The sequence below is a fragment of the Littorina saxatilis genome, linkage group LG17, assembly GCF_037325665.1.
Source record: "Littorina saxatilis isolate snail1 linkage group LG17, US_GU_Lsax_2.0, whole genome shotgun sequence".
NCBI lineage: Eukaryota > Metazoa > Mollusca > Gastropoda > Littorinimorpha > Littorinidae > Littorina > Littorina saxatilis.
This window is the reverse complement of record NC_090261.1, coordinates 62,835,859-62,853,302: the sequence shown is the minus strand read 5'-3', so window position 1 is coordinate 62,853,302 and position 17,444 is coordinate 62,835,859. Positions and strand designations below refer to the sequence as shown.

The 17,444-nt window shown below is 45.9% G+C and overlaps 1 protein-coding gene and 1 non-coding gene across 6 annotated transcripts in view; both read right to left on the bottom strand.

Annotated features, from left to right (window-relative positions):
- Positions 1-17,444, bottom strand: part of LOC138952069 (spectrin beta chain-like) — a 165,459-nt gene that overhangs the window by 100,887 nt on the left and 47,128 nt on the right. For all 5 annotated transcript variants that reach the window (XR_011451293.1, XM_070323641.1, XM_070323643.1 and 2 more), the window contains exons 15-19: positions 13,428-13,544; positions 9,824-9,901; positions 5,138-5,302; positions 4,025-4,227; positions 2,820-2,916 (exon numbers count right to left, since the gene is read on the bottom strand). Coding sequence is in view for 4 of the 5 variants with exons in the window: in XM_070323641.1 (XP_070179742.1) it covers positions 2,820-2,916; positions 4,025-4,227; positions 5,138-5,302; positions 9,824-9,901; positions 13,428-13,544 (660 nt within the window). In the remaining variant the exon portion in view is untranslated. The remainder of the gene's footprint in view (positions 1-2,819; positions 2,917-4,024; positions 4,228-5,137; positions 5,303-9,823; positions 9,902-13,427; positions 13,545-17,444) is intronic.
- On the bottom strand, positions 628-746 carry LOC138954021 (5S ribosomal RNA). Its single transcript, XR_011451689.1, has one exon. It is a non-coding gene; the product is annotated as a 5S ribosomal RNA (ribosomal RNA).

Sequence of the window (17,444 nt, the reverse complement as noted above, 5' to 3'; positions counted from 1 at the left end):
GGACCCTAAGGTCCGGTACGGTCCCGTACCATGGGTCCCGTCCGGACCAAACCCGGAGGTCAAGTCCAGTCGGGACCCGTGGGTCCGGTTCGATCCCGACCCGTAAGCCTGGAACGTTCCGGACCCTTGGTCCGGACCATCCGTCACCCGAACACCAGACGCTAAGGAATGGCGTGGGGTCAAGACGGTCCGGTCGGAGGTGTCGGTCTGAGCAACAGAAACAATGTTCCCGTCGCCCTGACCATTCGACAGAAGTACCACGTTCTGTCGAACACCTCCACGTCCAGTAACTAGTCGGCCGGAGCGTTTCAAGAGGGACAGCCACCAGTCACACGGACGTCAGAGGGAACCGTAGTAGCAGTGGTCGTAGGCACGAAGCCTGAAACCCCTGCCCCCACAGGACCGCCCTGAACGGGGTCAATTCGCATCCCAACCCCAGCGGGGAGGGAATTCAGAGACCCCGTCATCTCCTCCGATCTCCCCCCCCAGGAGGCCGAAACTACTGTCAAAACAGCAGCAGACGACCCAGCGAGGGAGTTCAGAGGAGGACCCGTGTCCCTCCTGGCTTCCACAGCGGTGGAAACCGAGGAGGGCACAGGAGAGGCACCGGAAAAAGAAAGATTTTAATGCCAACTGCACCCGGTGTTCCCAGGCGGTCACCCATCCAAGTACTAACCGGGCCCGACGTTGCTTAACTTCGGTGGTCGGACGAGAACCGGTGTTTTCAACGTGGTATGGCCGTTGGCTGTCAAAACCTGAGTCTCTCCAGTAGCCCCTAGATCGGATTCACCAACCCCCAAAGAGGGTTGGGAATCGACCTGCCCCCGGATTCGAGCCAGGGGGGAGAAGGAAACCTTCCCCCCAGGCTTGAAACCGGGAGGAGCTGAAGCCTGAGACTGAGGGCCGGACAACGGCGTCGAAGGGGGGGAAGCCTGTTCCACTGAAGGAGAAGGAGAAAGAAGCTTTTTCTTTCCCCTCGAACTTCCCCGAACCTTCGACGGCGCAGCCCCGCCCGAAGTCCCAGGCTCAAGCCCAGCCTGTTTGAGCAAGCTCGCATTGAGCTTGCTCAAACAGGCTTTCTCCGCCCTCCCTCGCCGCAAACGCAAAGCGTTTGGGGAGGGAGAGTCGGAGCGCCGAAAGATCCCCTTCTCCGTGCGTAAAACATGACGCTGGGCGCCCGGAGAAGGGTTGCCCCCGGCAGACTCTGGTTCCGTAGAACCAGAGCCCAAAACAGGACGAGACATCCTACCTCGCCCTGTACGTACCCTTAAAGACCGAGAATTAACAAAATTCAAAGAAAATTTAGGTCAATACTCAAGTGAATGCGGCGAAACGAGAAGCAGACGACCGGTCACCACGAAGTAGGACGGGAGGCACGCCGAGTCCGCCACACAAAAACGGAGGCACAAGTTGAAGGAAACACAACGTAGCCTCAAGCCAGAAGTGGAATAACACACAATAATCCAACAGGTGATAGTCCACACAGAAAAGGAGCCTCTTAGTCCAAAATAATCCGGGAGCGTAGCAGAAACACAGCCGGTCTGACACGCGCGAAAAAAGAAAGAGGACGCGCCACCTACATCCTGTAAGGGGGAAGCACTCGGACAGTGCTTGGGATCCACGGTGGCGCATGGTTATGGGAGATAATTGTACCCACTCAGCGTTTTGTCCAATTTTTTCGGCTTATAATAGATAATGTGCAAGAATAGTACTGTCGAGGTAAGTGTTATATTGACTATCTTAACTTGTTACTACTGTCAACAGTGCAGCACTTTAGGCACAACTATCTTAACTTGTAACTACTGTCAACTTTCTTTCTTTCTTTCTTTCTTTATTTGGTGTTTAACGTCGTTTTCAACCACGAAGGTTATATCGCGACGGGGAAAGGGGGGGAGATGGGATAGAGCCACTTGTTAATTGTTTCTTGTTCACAAAAGCACTAATCAAAAAATTGCTCACTACTGTCAACAGTGCAGCACTTTAAGGCACAACTATCTTAACTTGTAACTACTGTCAACAGTGCAGCACTTTAACTAACCTCCCAAGAACGACGCCTTCCTTTTTTAGACGACCGACCTAAAAACATAGGGTCAACAACGACGCCCTCCTTTTTTTAGACGACCGTCCCTAAAAACATAGGGTCAACAACGACTTTGACCTTTTTACCAGTGGGTGTCAGAAGTTCGTAATTACCCAGCACATGGGAACACGCATCAAGAGTCAGGCGTGGCAGTCCGTAGTGCGTGCAAGTCCAGTGGCTGTCCTCGTTTGAACTATTGCTGTCACAATTAAAGGCGCAGTTTGAAGGACAACTCAATACCGATTTGGTGTATACGTCTTCTGTGAGTTTGTGCTCACCAACTGAGACCTCGGGTCAATGACCCATACTTGCCAGCGGAGACCAGCTGCCTGACCCAGTTTACAGACACTGACCTTCTTACCTGAGGTCTTGAGACGTCTCCTTTGATGTCTGAGAGGAAACTCTTCCTGTCCCAGTTTAAAAGACACTAACCTGTGCGTGTGTTATGTCTGCCTGTCTATGCGCTGGTGTAAGCACATACATCATGCTAATCCAAATGCACATCAAATGGGAACCAAAATGGGATAACGTACGACCAAACTGTTCAACAGTTGCCTCCCCTGTGAAAAAAAATAATACCTCCCAAACTCCCCTCCTTTTTACGACCGATTTTTCTGGACATTTTCAAGGTCATTAGTGGGAGGTTTTACTGTACTTACAATGGTTTCACACAACTTACAATGGTTTTACAGTACTTACAATGGTTTCACACAACTTACAATGGTTTTACAGTACTTACAATGGTCTCATTGCATTCAATGTTGAAGTTCTGGAATCCATGAGCAACGTTGATCTCGTCCCTCTTTTGGTCGACCATCTCACGCAAGTTGTTCCACCTGCAACAGTCCACAGGTAACCTGAGCTATACACCTCTACACTGTAACAGTCCACAGGTAACCTGACCTATACACCTCTACACTGTAACAGTCCACAGGTAACCTGAGCTATACACCTCTACACTGTAACAGTCCACAGGTAACCTGAGCTATACACCTCTACACTGTAACAGTCCACAGGTAACCTGAGCTATACACCTCTACACTGTAACAGTCCACAGGTAACCTGAGCTACACACCTCTACACTGTAACAGTCCACAGGTAACCTGAGCTACACACCTCTACACTGTAACAGTCCACAGGTAACCTGAGCTACACACCTCTACACTGTAACAGTCCACAGGTAACCTGAGCTACATACACCTCTACACTGTAACAGTCCACAGGTAACCTGAGCTATACACCTCTACACTGTAACAGTCCACAGGTAACCTGAGCTACACACCTCTACACTGTAACAGTCCACAGGTAACCTGAGCTATACACCTCTACACTGTAACAGTCCACAGGTAACCTGAGCTACATACACCTCTACACTGTAACAGTCCACAGGTAACCTGAGCTATACACCTCTACACTGTAACAGTCCACAGGTAACCTGAGCTACACACCTCTACACTGTAACAGTCCACAGGTAACCTGAGCTATACACCTCTACACTGTAACAGTCCACAGGTAACCTGAGCTATACACCTCTACACTGTAACAGTCCACAGGTAACCTGAGCTACATACACCTCTACACTGTAACAGTCCACAGGTAACCTGAGCTATACACCTCTACACTGTAACAGTCCACAGGTAACCTGAGCTACACACCTCTACACTGTAACAGTCCACAGGTAACCTGAGCTATACACCTCTACACTGTAACAGTCCACAGGTAACCTGAGCTACACACCTCTACACTGTAACAGTCCACAGGTAACCTGAGCTATACACCTCTACACTGTAACAGTCCACAGGTAACCTGAGCTATACACCTCTACACTGTAACAGTCCACAGGTAACCTGAGCTACATACACACACACACTCACACACTCTCACACACACACAAACACAAACACATTTACACACACACACACACACAGACACAGCATGACCTACGTGGAGTTGAGCTGGTTCTGGCGTTGCACCACCTCAGCAGCGTTGGGATGTTCCACCTGCAGCAGTTGTCGGGCCAGCTGGTTAACCACGGCCACCTTGGAGGCAGTTGCGTTCATCTCGTGGTCAAAGCTGTCAAAACGATGCTTCATGATGGCCAGTTCTTCCACATCGTCCGTCACCACGATCGTGTTCAGGAACTTCTCCTGTAGATAGAGACACAACACTGTTGTACTGTTCAGGAACTTCTCCTGTATCAGGAACAACAGACACATCACTATTATACTTTTCAGGAACTTCTCCTGTAGAAAGAGACACAACACTGTTATACTGTTCAGGAACTTCTCCTGTATCAGGAACAACAGACACATCACTATTATACTGTTCAGGAACTTCTCCTGTAGAAAGAGACACATCACTATTATACTGTTCAGGAACTTCTCCTGTAGAAAGAGACACATCACTATTATACTGTTCAGGAACTTCTCCTGTAGAAAGAGACACATCACTATTATACTGTTCAGGAACTTCTCCTGTAGAAAGAGACACATCACTATTATACTGTTCAGGAACTTCTCCTGTAGAAAGAGACACATCACTATTATACTGTTCAGGAACTTCTCCTGTATCAGGAACAACAGACACATCACTATTATACTGTTCAGGAACTTCTCCTGTAGAAAGAGACACAACACTATTATACTGTTCAGGAACTTCTCCTGTAGAAAGAGACTCAACACTGTTATACTGTTCAGGAACTTCTCCTGTATCAGGAACAACAGACACAACACTATTATACTGTTCAGGAACTTCTGTAGAAAGAGACACAACACTATTATACTGTTCAGGAATTTTTCCTGCAGCAGGAAAAGATATCACCATCATCAAATTCAAGAGTAACTCCAAACCAAAACCAGATTTCTGAATGCTTAGTTGGATGGAAATTGAGAATCAACAAAAGTGGACAACTTGTGCATGGCACAAGAAAGAAGCAGACAGTATCTTTCTTTCTTTATTTGGTGTTTAACGTCGTTTTCAACAACGAAGGTTATATCGCGACGGTTGGCTGCGTATGGGTTGAATGCGAAAAAGGGAGGAGAAAGTAAAGCGTGGTACCTTTTCATCAATCCAGGTCTCGACACCGTCCGACTCGTTGAAGAGCTTGTAGAGAGACAGGGCGTCAATCAGACGTTGCTTGCGCAGCTTGGCCAGGTCAAGCAGGTCCTGGTAGCGCTTGTCAATGCTCGACAGGCGGCTCTGGACATCCGACGACTCACGGTCCTGTTAACCACAATGCATCTCCACCATCAAAATACACATGTAATAACGTAATTATCATCATCATCATCATCATAATAATTTAAGTTATTGAGACATCCCAGTGCACTAAGGGATTTACAGAGCAAATCGAGAAAATTCATTATTGAACGAAGCGCATAGCGCCGAGTTCAATAATTATTTTTGAGATTTGCTCTATAAATCCCTTAGTGCACTGGGATTGTTTCAAAAACGATATTGTCAGTACCGCCAGAGAAAAAAGAAGATTCAAAACGCATTTGAATAGGCATAACTGTGTGGTCAGGTCGTGTAAGATCTACTTTTGTGTGGGCTGTCTCAAGTGTGTCGTGCTTTCGTCACACGCATTTTAATTTCTGTTGGTAAATTCCAGTGTAGCGTTAAGCTAAAAAGTGATGATCTTTCATAGAGACCTCATTTGAACTCGAAGAAAGAACTGTGCTCTTCTTATTTGTGATTCGAAATCTTCAGCTCGCTTCGACGGATTGACTGTCCAGAGTGGTGCCCCCTGAAATGACTCCAAGGAATGGTCGACGGTTAGCACATTTTCAAAATAAATGTGGTATGTTTCTCGTGTTGTATCTTCACTCATCGGGGAGTCGGGTACTAAATATGGACGGTAAGAATGCCCTGAACCCTACATGTATTACCGTAAAGTACCTTGTAAGCGCCCACCCCCCCTGTGCACCAATTCCCACCCAAAGTAGGGGGTGGGCGCTTACTAGGTACTACACCCTATGCACGAGCAGTTTTCAGTAAGAAATGTGATCTTTGATCACTTCGTAATCATATCTTCTTTCTTTTTCATCTTCATTTGTTTGTATTGTCATTAGAAGAGCTTGGGGAGAGAGAGAGAGAGAGAGAGAGAGAGAGAGAGAGAGAGAGAGAGAGAGAGAGAGAGAGAGAGAGAGAGAGATCACAGAGAGAGATCACAGAGAGAGAGAGAAATCAGAGAGAGAGATCAGAGAGAGAGAGAGAGAAATCAGAGAGAGAGAGAGAGAGAGAGAGAGAAAGAGAGAAAGAGTGAGAGAGAGAGAGATAGCGAGAGGAGGGGGAGTAGTGTGTGTGTGTGTGTGTGTGTGTGTGTGTGTGTGTGTGTGTGTGTGTGTGTGTGTGTGTGTGTGTGTGTGTGTGAGTGTGTGTGTGAGTGTGAGTGTGTGTGTGTGTGTGAGTGTGTAGCGTGCACAATGAATGTGTTGGTCTCAATGCATAAAAAAAGAATTTGTTTTGCTTTTATGATTTAATAATAAATGTTCACAACTGCAGAGTAAGTTTAAAACAACCATTCAAGATTGTATAGAATGAACATTTGCTAAAAGGAAAAAAACAGCATTGGTGATTTTTGTTAAACAAAAAAACCACTCAAGATTCTTTGCTATCTGCTGTAGATCAGTTCAATGGATACAATTAAATGTTTACAATCAGTCCGAAGTGATCTGTCACACTGGTCCAGATGAATTCAAACATGTCAATCGCAGTAAACTGAACTTATTTAACCAAAGAAGAACATCTTGACCTACAGTGCATTTTAAAAACGCTCTCTTGTCTAGAGACTGATGAAATGTCACCAAACAAACAAGTGTGTTCATTCATTGTCGTTGAATTCCTCAGTCGACTTCTTCCTCCCCTTCAGACTGAGAAGCACCACTCTGTTCTTGTCCCCCTGAGTCGCTGTCGCTGGACATGTCTGCGCCGTTTGCTGGCAGGAAGGCTGCAATGTCGTCTGGAAACCATTCCAGTGGCTGGTCATCTTCAGACCCATCCAAGGCGTTGGAGATGGCGCATCTCAGGAAAGCTTTCGTGACAGCGTCAGGGTTCACCCGTTCCCAGGCGTGTCCTACCCAGTTGACGTCTTGTCTCGTCGGCTGCGTGAGGTTACCAGCGACAGTTGGGGGCCTGGGCTGCGTCATCCACTCCACCCAACAGTCTCGAACGCCATACTTAAAAGACTTGGCGATGCCAACGTCAACTGGCTGGGCAAGCGCAGTGCAGCCGCCAGGGACAAAGACGAGGTCCACGTTAAGCTCAGTCAAAGCAGCCCTCACCTCGGCTGTCCTAAGTGCAGTGTAGCTATCCAGAACAAGGAGGCGACGAGTGTCGGAGGGACCCAGGATCCGCTGTATCCCGGACAGGAGAGCCTCTCTGGTCATCCAGCCATTTTTTGTCGCACTTACACGTACATTGTCTGGCACTTGCAGTTGCAGTCTCACTCGTTGTGGGATCTCTCCAGTTCGTTCCTTCAGGAGCACAAGGGCCGGGAACTTTGTTCCGTCGGCAGCAACGAATAGGGCAACAGTGAAGCCACGTTTCTTAGCTCTTGTTGTCTTCGTTCTCACATGTTTCTCACCCTTCCTGTTGTTAGTTCGGCCCGGTACCATGTCAAACCTGACCATGGTTTGGTCCATGTTTAGAATGTCATTCAAGGGGTACGCGTGACGGTGTCTCAGTCTCACGATATTCACACGAAACTCAAACAGTTGCTCCTCGAAGTCTGCTGGAACTTTCTGGTTGGTATTGGTACCTCGCCGAGTGGAGACAGCATGCCTTTGTTTCCAACGCTTCAGCCACATAGGTGATGCGACAAATTCGTCTATGTCCAGTCCACAAACCAGTTCTAAGGCTCTTCTTTGCAAATCTTTGTTGCGGACGACATGCCCTTCCGCCCGCTCTTGATCAAGATATTCTAACACACCTTCATCTACCTCTTCTGATCTGACGTCTCGACCGCCATGTAACTTTCGCTTTTTCTTTTCCTTTCCGGCCTGGTGACGTAACAGGGTATCGCGATTCTCTCGCCATTCTCGTATCCTTTTTCTATCTACCCCAAACTCACTTGCTGTTTGCGACACATTTCCATTGGCGTTATTATCCAAATAGTCAAGAGCTGACAGCTTAAATGCAACGGTGTACGATTTGATCCGCGGCATCTTGTAATCATTGACTTGCAGGCGTTTAGATCCAAGGCGTGCAGACACACGTGATAGGGTTTGCAAGAAAGAGAAATCATTCACAAAACTAGCAGATCAAGTGAGGAATTTTTATTTCCCCTGATTTCAATGGTGTACAGTGGGCGCTTACAAGGTATTATACCCTATGCACGGTTTTGGACTAAAAGTGGGGGGTGGGCGCTTACTCCATACTGGGCGCTTACAAGGTACTTTACGGTATATCCCCATCGTTTTTTCATTCACATTTGCCCAACATGTTAATTTGCTGAGCGGGGTGTATGTCATCTGCTAGGCTTAGGCAATCGAACCACTGCAGTCTCATTTCAACAACAAAAATTGCTCGTCATGTTGCACTGAGTCTGCACGCATGAGGCAGGCTGGTAATAAATCTTATACATGGTAAGAACGTTCTGAACCCTACACGTTTTCGATTCCGATTGTTGTTGCCTTGAAATAATAATTTGGAAACCATTCATTTACTGAACTGATGCAGTCGTATTTCAGTGTAGTCTGCTACGTATGACCGAGTCGATCGAGTCAGTCGACTTCCAAATGCTTGTCTAGCTGGTACATTATCGGAATAACACTTGCGTTTTCTGTTAGCCACTGGGAATTGTATACTAACTCATCATTTGGTAATAAGAATAATAAGCTACATGTCACTAACACAGTATATGAGAAGAATCTATGCAAGTCAAAAATGAGATGAGACACAGCGGCTTCTATTTTTAGATCAGTGGGCTTCACTGTGGCACAGGCACATGCAATCTGTCAGAGAAAAAACCACTTCTGCTTTAATTGAGCCGCAGGAAATTTATGGTCATTTGGTATTGTGGAGAATATAAGCTACATGTCATTAATTAATTCTGAGGATGAGAGTACAGTCTCGCTTCGGCAAAGGGCGGAAGAATACGCTCTGTGGAAAAGTTAGCGCACTCCTAGAGTGCGCTAACAGTTTTAAGCGCATCGCCATTAGCCAATCAACTGGTTCACATCAGTCACTGACAGCCACTGACAATGGTTAATAAACATCAAAATAACTATACATAGCTCCTCTACAAGTACAATTCCAAATGAGCTGAACAACCATTCATTTTGTATTTCATTCAGGTGAACAACCATTCATTTTGTATTTAATTCAGGTGAACAACCATTCATTTTGTATTTAATTCAAGGGAACAACCATTCATTCCGTATTTAATTCAAGTGAACAACCATTCATTCCGTATTTAATTCAAGTGAACAACCATTCATTTTGTATTTAATTCACGTGAACAACCATTCATTCCGTATTTAATTCAAGTGAACAACCATTCAATTTGAACAATCATTCATTTTGTATCAAATTCCGGTGAACAACCATTCATTCCGTATTTAATTCAAGTGAACAACCATTCATTTTGAACAATCATTCATTTTTGTATTCACATCAGGTGAACAACCATTTAATTTGAACAATCATTCATTTTGTATTTAATTCAGGTGAACAACCATTCAATTTGAACAATCATTCATTTTGGATTGAAATGGCACCTTCTCGACACGGACTTGAACTGACCTGTTCTCCAAGACTGGCGGCCTGTTCGTGGAGAGCTTCAATGACGTCCTGGTAGTTCTTCAGTTCTTCCGTCACCTCCTGCAACAATCACCTGACGTGTTACAACACACCTCATCTCAGTGCCACCACACACCATCTCAATGCCACCACACCATCTCAATGCCACCACACACCATCTCAATGCCACCACACACCATCTCACTACAACCAAGAAGCAATGGAGACAATCAGGGGGACAATACAGACAACCAAGAGGCAATAGAGACAACCAAGAGGCAATAGAGACAACCAGGGGACAATACAGACAATAGAGACAACCAAGAGGCAATAGACAACCAGGGGACAATACAGACAATAGACAACCAAGAGGCAATAGACAACCAGGGGACAATACAGACAATAGAGACAACAAAGAGGCAATAGAGACAACCAAGAGGCAATAGACAACCAGGGGACAATACAGACAATAGAGACAACCAAGAGGCAATAGACAACCAGGGGACAATACAGACAATAGAGACAACCAAGAGGCAATAGAGACAACCAAGAGGCAATAGACAACCAAGAGGCAATAGAGACAACCAAGAGGCTATAGAGACAACCAAGAGGCAATAGACAACCAGGGGACAATACAGACAATAGAGACAACCAAGAGGCAATAGACAACCAGGGGACAATACAGACAATAGAGACAACCAAGAGGCAATAGAGACAACCAAGAGGCAATAGAGACAACCAGGGGACAATACAGACAATATAGACGACCAAGAGGCAATAGAGACAACAGAGACAACCAGGGGACAATACAGACAATAAAGACAACCAAGAGGCAATAGACAACCTGGGGACAATACAGGCAATAAAGACAACCAGGAGATAATACAGACAATAAAGACAACCAAGAGGCAATAGACAACCAGGGGACAATACACACAATAGAGACAACCAGGGGACAATACAGGCAATAGAGACAAACAGGAGGCAATAGAGACAACCATGGGACAATACAGACAATAGAGACAACCATGGGACAATAGACAACCAGGGGACAATACAGACAATAGAGACAACCAGGGGACAATACAAACAATAAAGACAAACAGGAGGCAATAGAGACAACCAAGAGGCAAAAGAGACAACCAGGGGACAATACAGACAATATAGACAACCAAGAGGCAATAGAGACAACCAAGAGGCAACAGAGACAACCAAGAGGCAATAGAGACAACCAGGAGACAATACAGACAATATAGACAACCAAGAGGCAATAGAGACAACAGAGACAACCAGGGGACAATACAGACAATAGAGACAACCAAGAGGCAAAAGACAACCAGGGGACAATACAGCCAATAGAGACAACCAGGGGACAATACAGACAACGAGGGGACAATACAGACAATAGAGACAACCAGGGGACAATACAGACAATAGAGACAACCAGGGGACAATACAGACAATAGAGACAACCAGGGGACAATACAGACAACAGAGACAACCATGGGACAATAGAGACAATAGACAACCAGGGGACAATACAGACAATAGACAACCAGGGGACAATAGAGACAATACAGTCAACAGAGACGATCAGGGGACAATACAGACAACAGAGACGATCAGGGGACAATACAGACAATAGACAATCAGGGGACAATACAGACAACAGACAACCAGGAGACAATACAGACAATAGACAACCAGGGGACAATACAGACAATAGAGACAATCAGGGGACAATACAGACAACATGGACAATCAAGGGACAATACAACCAGGGGACAATGCAGACAATAGAGACAACCAGGAGACAATAGAGACAACAGAGACAACCAGGGGACAATACAGACAATAGAGACAATCAGGGGACAATACAGACAACAGAGACAACCAGGGAACAATACAGACAACAGAGACAACCAGGGGACAATACAGACAACAGAGACAATCAGCGAACAATACAACCAGGGGACAATACAGACAACAGAGACAATCAGGGGACAATACAGACAATAGAGACAACCAGGGGACAATACAGACAATAGAGACAACCAGGAGACAATACAGACAACAGAGACAACCAGGGGACAATACAGACAACAGAGACAATCAGGGAACAATACAACCAGGGGACAATACAGACAACAGAGACAATCAGGGGACAATACAGACAAGAGAGACAACCAGGGGACAATTCAGACAATAGAGACAACCAGGAGACAATACAGACAACAGAGACAACCAGGGAACAATACAGACAACAGAGACAATCAGGGGACAATACAGACAATAGAGACAACCAGGAGACAATACAGACAAAAGAGACAACCAGGGAACAATACAGACAACAGAGACAACCAGGGGACAATACAGACAATAGAGACAACCAGGGGACAATACAGACAACAGAGACAACCAGGGGACAATACAGACAATAGAGACAACCAGGGGACAATACAGACAACAGAGACAACCAGGGGACAATACAGACAACAGAGACAACCAGGGGACAATACAGACAATAGAGACAACCAGGGGACAATACAGACAACCAGGGAACAATACAGACAATAAGGGGACAATACAGACAATAGAGACAACCAGGGGACAAGAGAGACAACCAGGGGGCAATACAGACAATAGAGACAACCAGGAGACAATACAGACAAAAGACACAAACAGGGAACAATACAGACAACAGAGACAACCAGGGGACAATACAGACAACAGAGACAATCAGGGGACAATACAGACAACCAGGAGACAATACAGACAAAAGAGACAACCAGGGAACAATACAGACAAAAGAGACAACCAGGGAACAATACAAACAGAGACAACCAGGGGACAATACAGACAATAGAGACAACCAGGGGACAATACAGACAATAGAGACAACCAGGGGACAATACAGACAACCAGGGGACAATACAGACAACAGAGACAACCAGGGGACAATACAGGCAATAGAGACAACCAGGGGACAATACAGACAACAGAGACAATCAGGGGACAATACAGGCAATAGAGACAACCAGGGGACAATACAGACAACAGAGACAATCAGGGGACAATAGAGACAACAGAGACAATCAGGGGACAATACAGACAACAGAGACAACCAGGGGACAATACAGACAACCAAGAGACAATACAGACAACCAAGAGACAACCAGGGGACAATACAGACAATAGACAACCAGGGGACAATACAGACAGCAGAGACAACCAAGAGAGAATACAGACAACAGAGACAACCAAGACAACAGAGACAACCAAGAGACAACACAGAAAACCCAGACAATAGAGACAACCAAGAGACAATACAGACAACCAAGAGACAACACAAACAGAGACAACCAAGAGAGAATACAGACAACAGAGACAACCAAGAGACAATACAGACAGCAGAGACAACCATGGGACAATAGAGACAACCATGGGACAATAGACAACCATGGGACAATACAGACAACAGAGACAATAGACAACCAGGGGACAATACAGACAACAGAGACAACCAAGAGACAGTACAGACAACCAGGGGACAATACAGACAACAGAGATCAGCAAAGCAGCACAAAGAGAAGCTCTAGACACGGACCTTGTGCTTTTTGAGCAGAGACTGCACGCTGGCTTCGTCCTTGCCCACGTCCTTGCTGGAAACGATGCGCAGTGTGTCCAGCAGCCAGGCGTCCACATCATCCGCGTCCGCAAAGAACTGAAACAACAGTATAACTGGTAAGATTCTATTTCAACTGAAAAGTGTTGTGATTGTATTAAATCGAAAATTTCAAAAATAAATTTTCATTTAATTAATATACTTACTCAACTCACATATATATAGCAATTAACTTCAGTTTGATGCTAAGACATTGAAGTACTGACCCTGGTAACACGGGGAGATAACTCCCAAACAAAAACAAACTCTTGTTGTCAAGGTAAAGGTAGTTAGGTAGTTACCTCCCCTCACCAGAAGCCCGCACATGCGCGGAATAGACTACCGGCAACCTCATTCCCCACTGAAACACCACCTTCAAAACATTATACAACGTTTGCGGGGCAGGTAGGGAGGGAATTTACTATGTGAGTTGAGTAAGTATATTAATTAAATGAAAATTTATTTTTGAAATTTTCTATTATTATTAATAACATATTCTTACGTCAACTCACATATATAGCAGATTGCTACTTAACCCCTTCACTGCCCAGCACGTACTAGGTACGTGGTCATGTTTGGTTTGTCATACGCCCATACACGTACTAGGTTCGTGGCTAGTACGTGGCATTTACAGACCTGTTTACCCCCATAAGTGTTTTGGAGTAATGCTCAGCCCCAAAAATAGTAATCCTGGCACAAAAATAGTAATCATCTAGCATTCGTCGCCAATTACAACGCACATGACAACTGTGTCTGCGAAACGCAATCATGCACATATATCCATCATTCACAAACATAACACATCAGTCAGTTTTTGTAGTCATCATAATTTCAAAGAAGATCACATCAAAAGCACATGCATCACCGATTCTTTTTCTTTTGCTCGTAGTAGGCCTTTGTCAGTGTGTCAAGCGCTTCTCTACTGTATTTGCGCTTGCCGAATGAGTGAGGGCAAGATTTCACCACTAGAATAAGGCTCTCCAGCGTCTCATCACACAGACATGATCTCTGGTCAGTGCTGTGCTTTTTCACCCCATTTTGCCATTGAAAAAAACAATGCCAAACATGTGAATTGATAAAAAAAATTATAAAAATGTTAACATTTTTTTTATTTATGAAAATCGTAGTCTTGACACGGATAGCGGAATGGCGTATTTTTTGGAGAAAATCGTAATAAATTACGCCAAAATCGTAAGGGTAAACAGGTCTGCTGATTTACATCAGCACTTTTCAGGACATTTGTGAAAACTAAATGGGAGGTAACCACTGTCCAACTTCTAGGGGTGTAGGGGTTTTAAACACAGTTCTTTCCCATTGACCGTTCAGATAAATTAGTACCACGTGGTGAAAACTTTTTTAGAAGTATTTTCCGATCTATAAGATTCAAAATGGCGGCCGAAAGTCGGACATCAACTCGTAGACCCGTTTTCAAATGATACCGTGTTCTGGAAGCTCTACAAGAAGTTTTTGTTTGTTTGTTCGTTCATGGGCTGAAACTCCCACGGCTTTTACATGTATGACCGTTTTTACCCCGCCATTTAGGCAGCCATACGCCGCTTTCGGAGGAAGCATGCTGGGTATTTTCGTGTTTCTATAACCCACCGAACTCTGACATGGATTACAGGATCTTTTTCGTGCGCACTTGGTCTTGTGCTTGCGTGTACACACGGGGGTGTTCGCACACCGAGGAGAGTCTGCACACAAAGTTGACTGTGAGAAATAAATCTCTCGCCAAACGTGGGGACGAACTCACGCTGACAGCGGCCAACTGGATACAAATCCAGCGCGCTACCGACTGAGCTACATCCCCGCCCATTCTACAAGAAGTGATTTATGGATTACCACACAGAAGAATACTTTTGTGTGTACAGATATGACCGGCGAAGACTGGTCAGGTTTTTGATTTTTTGCTATGAAAGAAGAAGAAAAACGCAAAGTGACAGAACCATCTCTCTCGAAAGAAATATCTTGAGAAAGACCCGAAAGAGCGTGTACCTCGCTGCTTCGCCGAGCGGAGGCTAGCAAAAGAAGCATGAGCATCTTGCGAGTCAAATCTGGAAGGCTTGTATCACTTAAAGGTTCGAATGTGCTGGACCTGAGAAACTCTAAGACAAGTAACAAATCCCAAGCTGGGACCGAAGTTTTAGCAACTGAGGCACTGAGAGCGGCGCCCTTGATAACACTAGCGATGACGCCTCCTAAGGAAATAGAGCGTCCGAGTTGTTTAAGTGTTACCAATGTAACCGTGTGCCGAAACACTACGATCACCTCGGGAAGCGAAGTGCAATCAAACAGGATTGAAAATGTTAGGGCTAATTTCTTAGCCCTATAAAAACTGTTATGCAAACCCGAAGGTTTCCATGAACATACAGACAATCGGAAACCACCAGACCCTATCACAAACAGAATTCTACAATACACCGGTGTTGACTTTTAAAGGCCAACAACTCGGGTGCAGAGTCTGCTGTGAAAGGAGCGGTAGCCTCCCCTGTCACACCAAAATAGCTGAACGTCGAACTTTAAGAGTTGACGCAGAGAGGCCCTATGAAGCTACCCACGCAAGGTGGTTAGCTACTTCGATCGAGCGTGGCGCGACTGGATTAACACCGTTATGGCCACACCACTCTGTCCAAGCTGACCAGTGAGAGGTATATACAGATGCTGTCGAGCTCCGGTGAGCTCTCTGTACAAAATCCAGCGTAAGATCGGAAGCTCCGGAGAGCTTCAATGATCGCCTAACAGTAACCAGGCGTGAAGGGCAAGGAGTTGAGGGTCCCTGTGTGGGGTCCCTGACCTTGGTTGAAGAAGCTCTCCTCTTCTGAGAGTGAGAGGAATGGGAGGACCGCTTGCGAGGTGCAGAAGGTCCGGAAACCAGTGCTGGCTCGGCCACAATGGAGCCACAAGAATCAGAGAGGGCCGCTCCAGATCGGCCTTCCTTAGAACCCTGCCGAGCAGAGGAAAGGGAGGAAAAGCGTAGGCCCTCATCGCCGTCCAATCTATTTCCATGGCATTGATCTGCCACGCCTCCGGGTCCGGATAAGGGGAAACGAACATGGGAAGACGGCAGGAAAACCTTGTGGCAAACAGATCTATTAGTGGCTTCTCGACGCGCTCCCAGAGGCGCAGAAGTGCCTGGTGGGAGATGGTCCACTCTGTGTGTAAGATCTGAGACGACCGGCTGAGGGAGTTGGCTAGCACGTTCAAACGCCCTGGAAGGTATTTTGCTGAGATTGCAATCTTGTGTTTGAAACACCAAGTGAGAATCTCGCACGCCTTGTTGGAGAGAGCAAGGGACCGTGAACCTCCCTGTTTGTTCAGGTATGCAGCGACAGTCGTGTTGTCCGTGTGGACCAGAACATGCTTTCCCTGAATCGAGGAGATGAAGTGGAGCAGGCCCAGAAAGACAGCCTCTAGCTCCAGCATGTTGATATGGGACATCTTTTGGGACGGGGTCCAAAGACCCGACGTCGTACAGCCCTCGAGATGCGCACCCCAACCCTGAAGGGAAGCGTCTGAAAACAGGTGCACCTCCGGAGTAGGAAGAGAAATGGGGACACCCTGAGTCAGCCAGTGCGAGTCCAGCCATTGGCAAGTGGTCTCCCGAAACCAGCCGAGAAGTGGGACTGAAGTGTTCCACCCTTGAGAGGCCGGATCCCATGCTGAATTCAGAGCGGCCTGAAATGGGCGCTTGTGAACTCTGCCCAAGGGGATGAGAGTCGCCATGGGCTTTGCCCCCCTGACGAAAAATGAATGTTAGAAATATAAAGGCCATTTTGGGGCCTCTCCTGATAGCAAAAAATAGATCATGCCTTTTTAAAAAGCTATAAAAACCACAAGAATAATATGTTTTTGCATTTTAAACAAAAGTGTAATTTATAACAATCACACACACACACACAAAACTTACTTGAAAACTTTCAGAACCAACACATTTTTTCCACCAAGTCCGTATTTCACGAC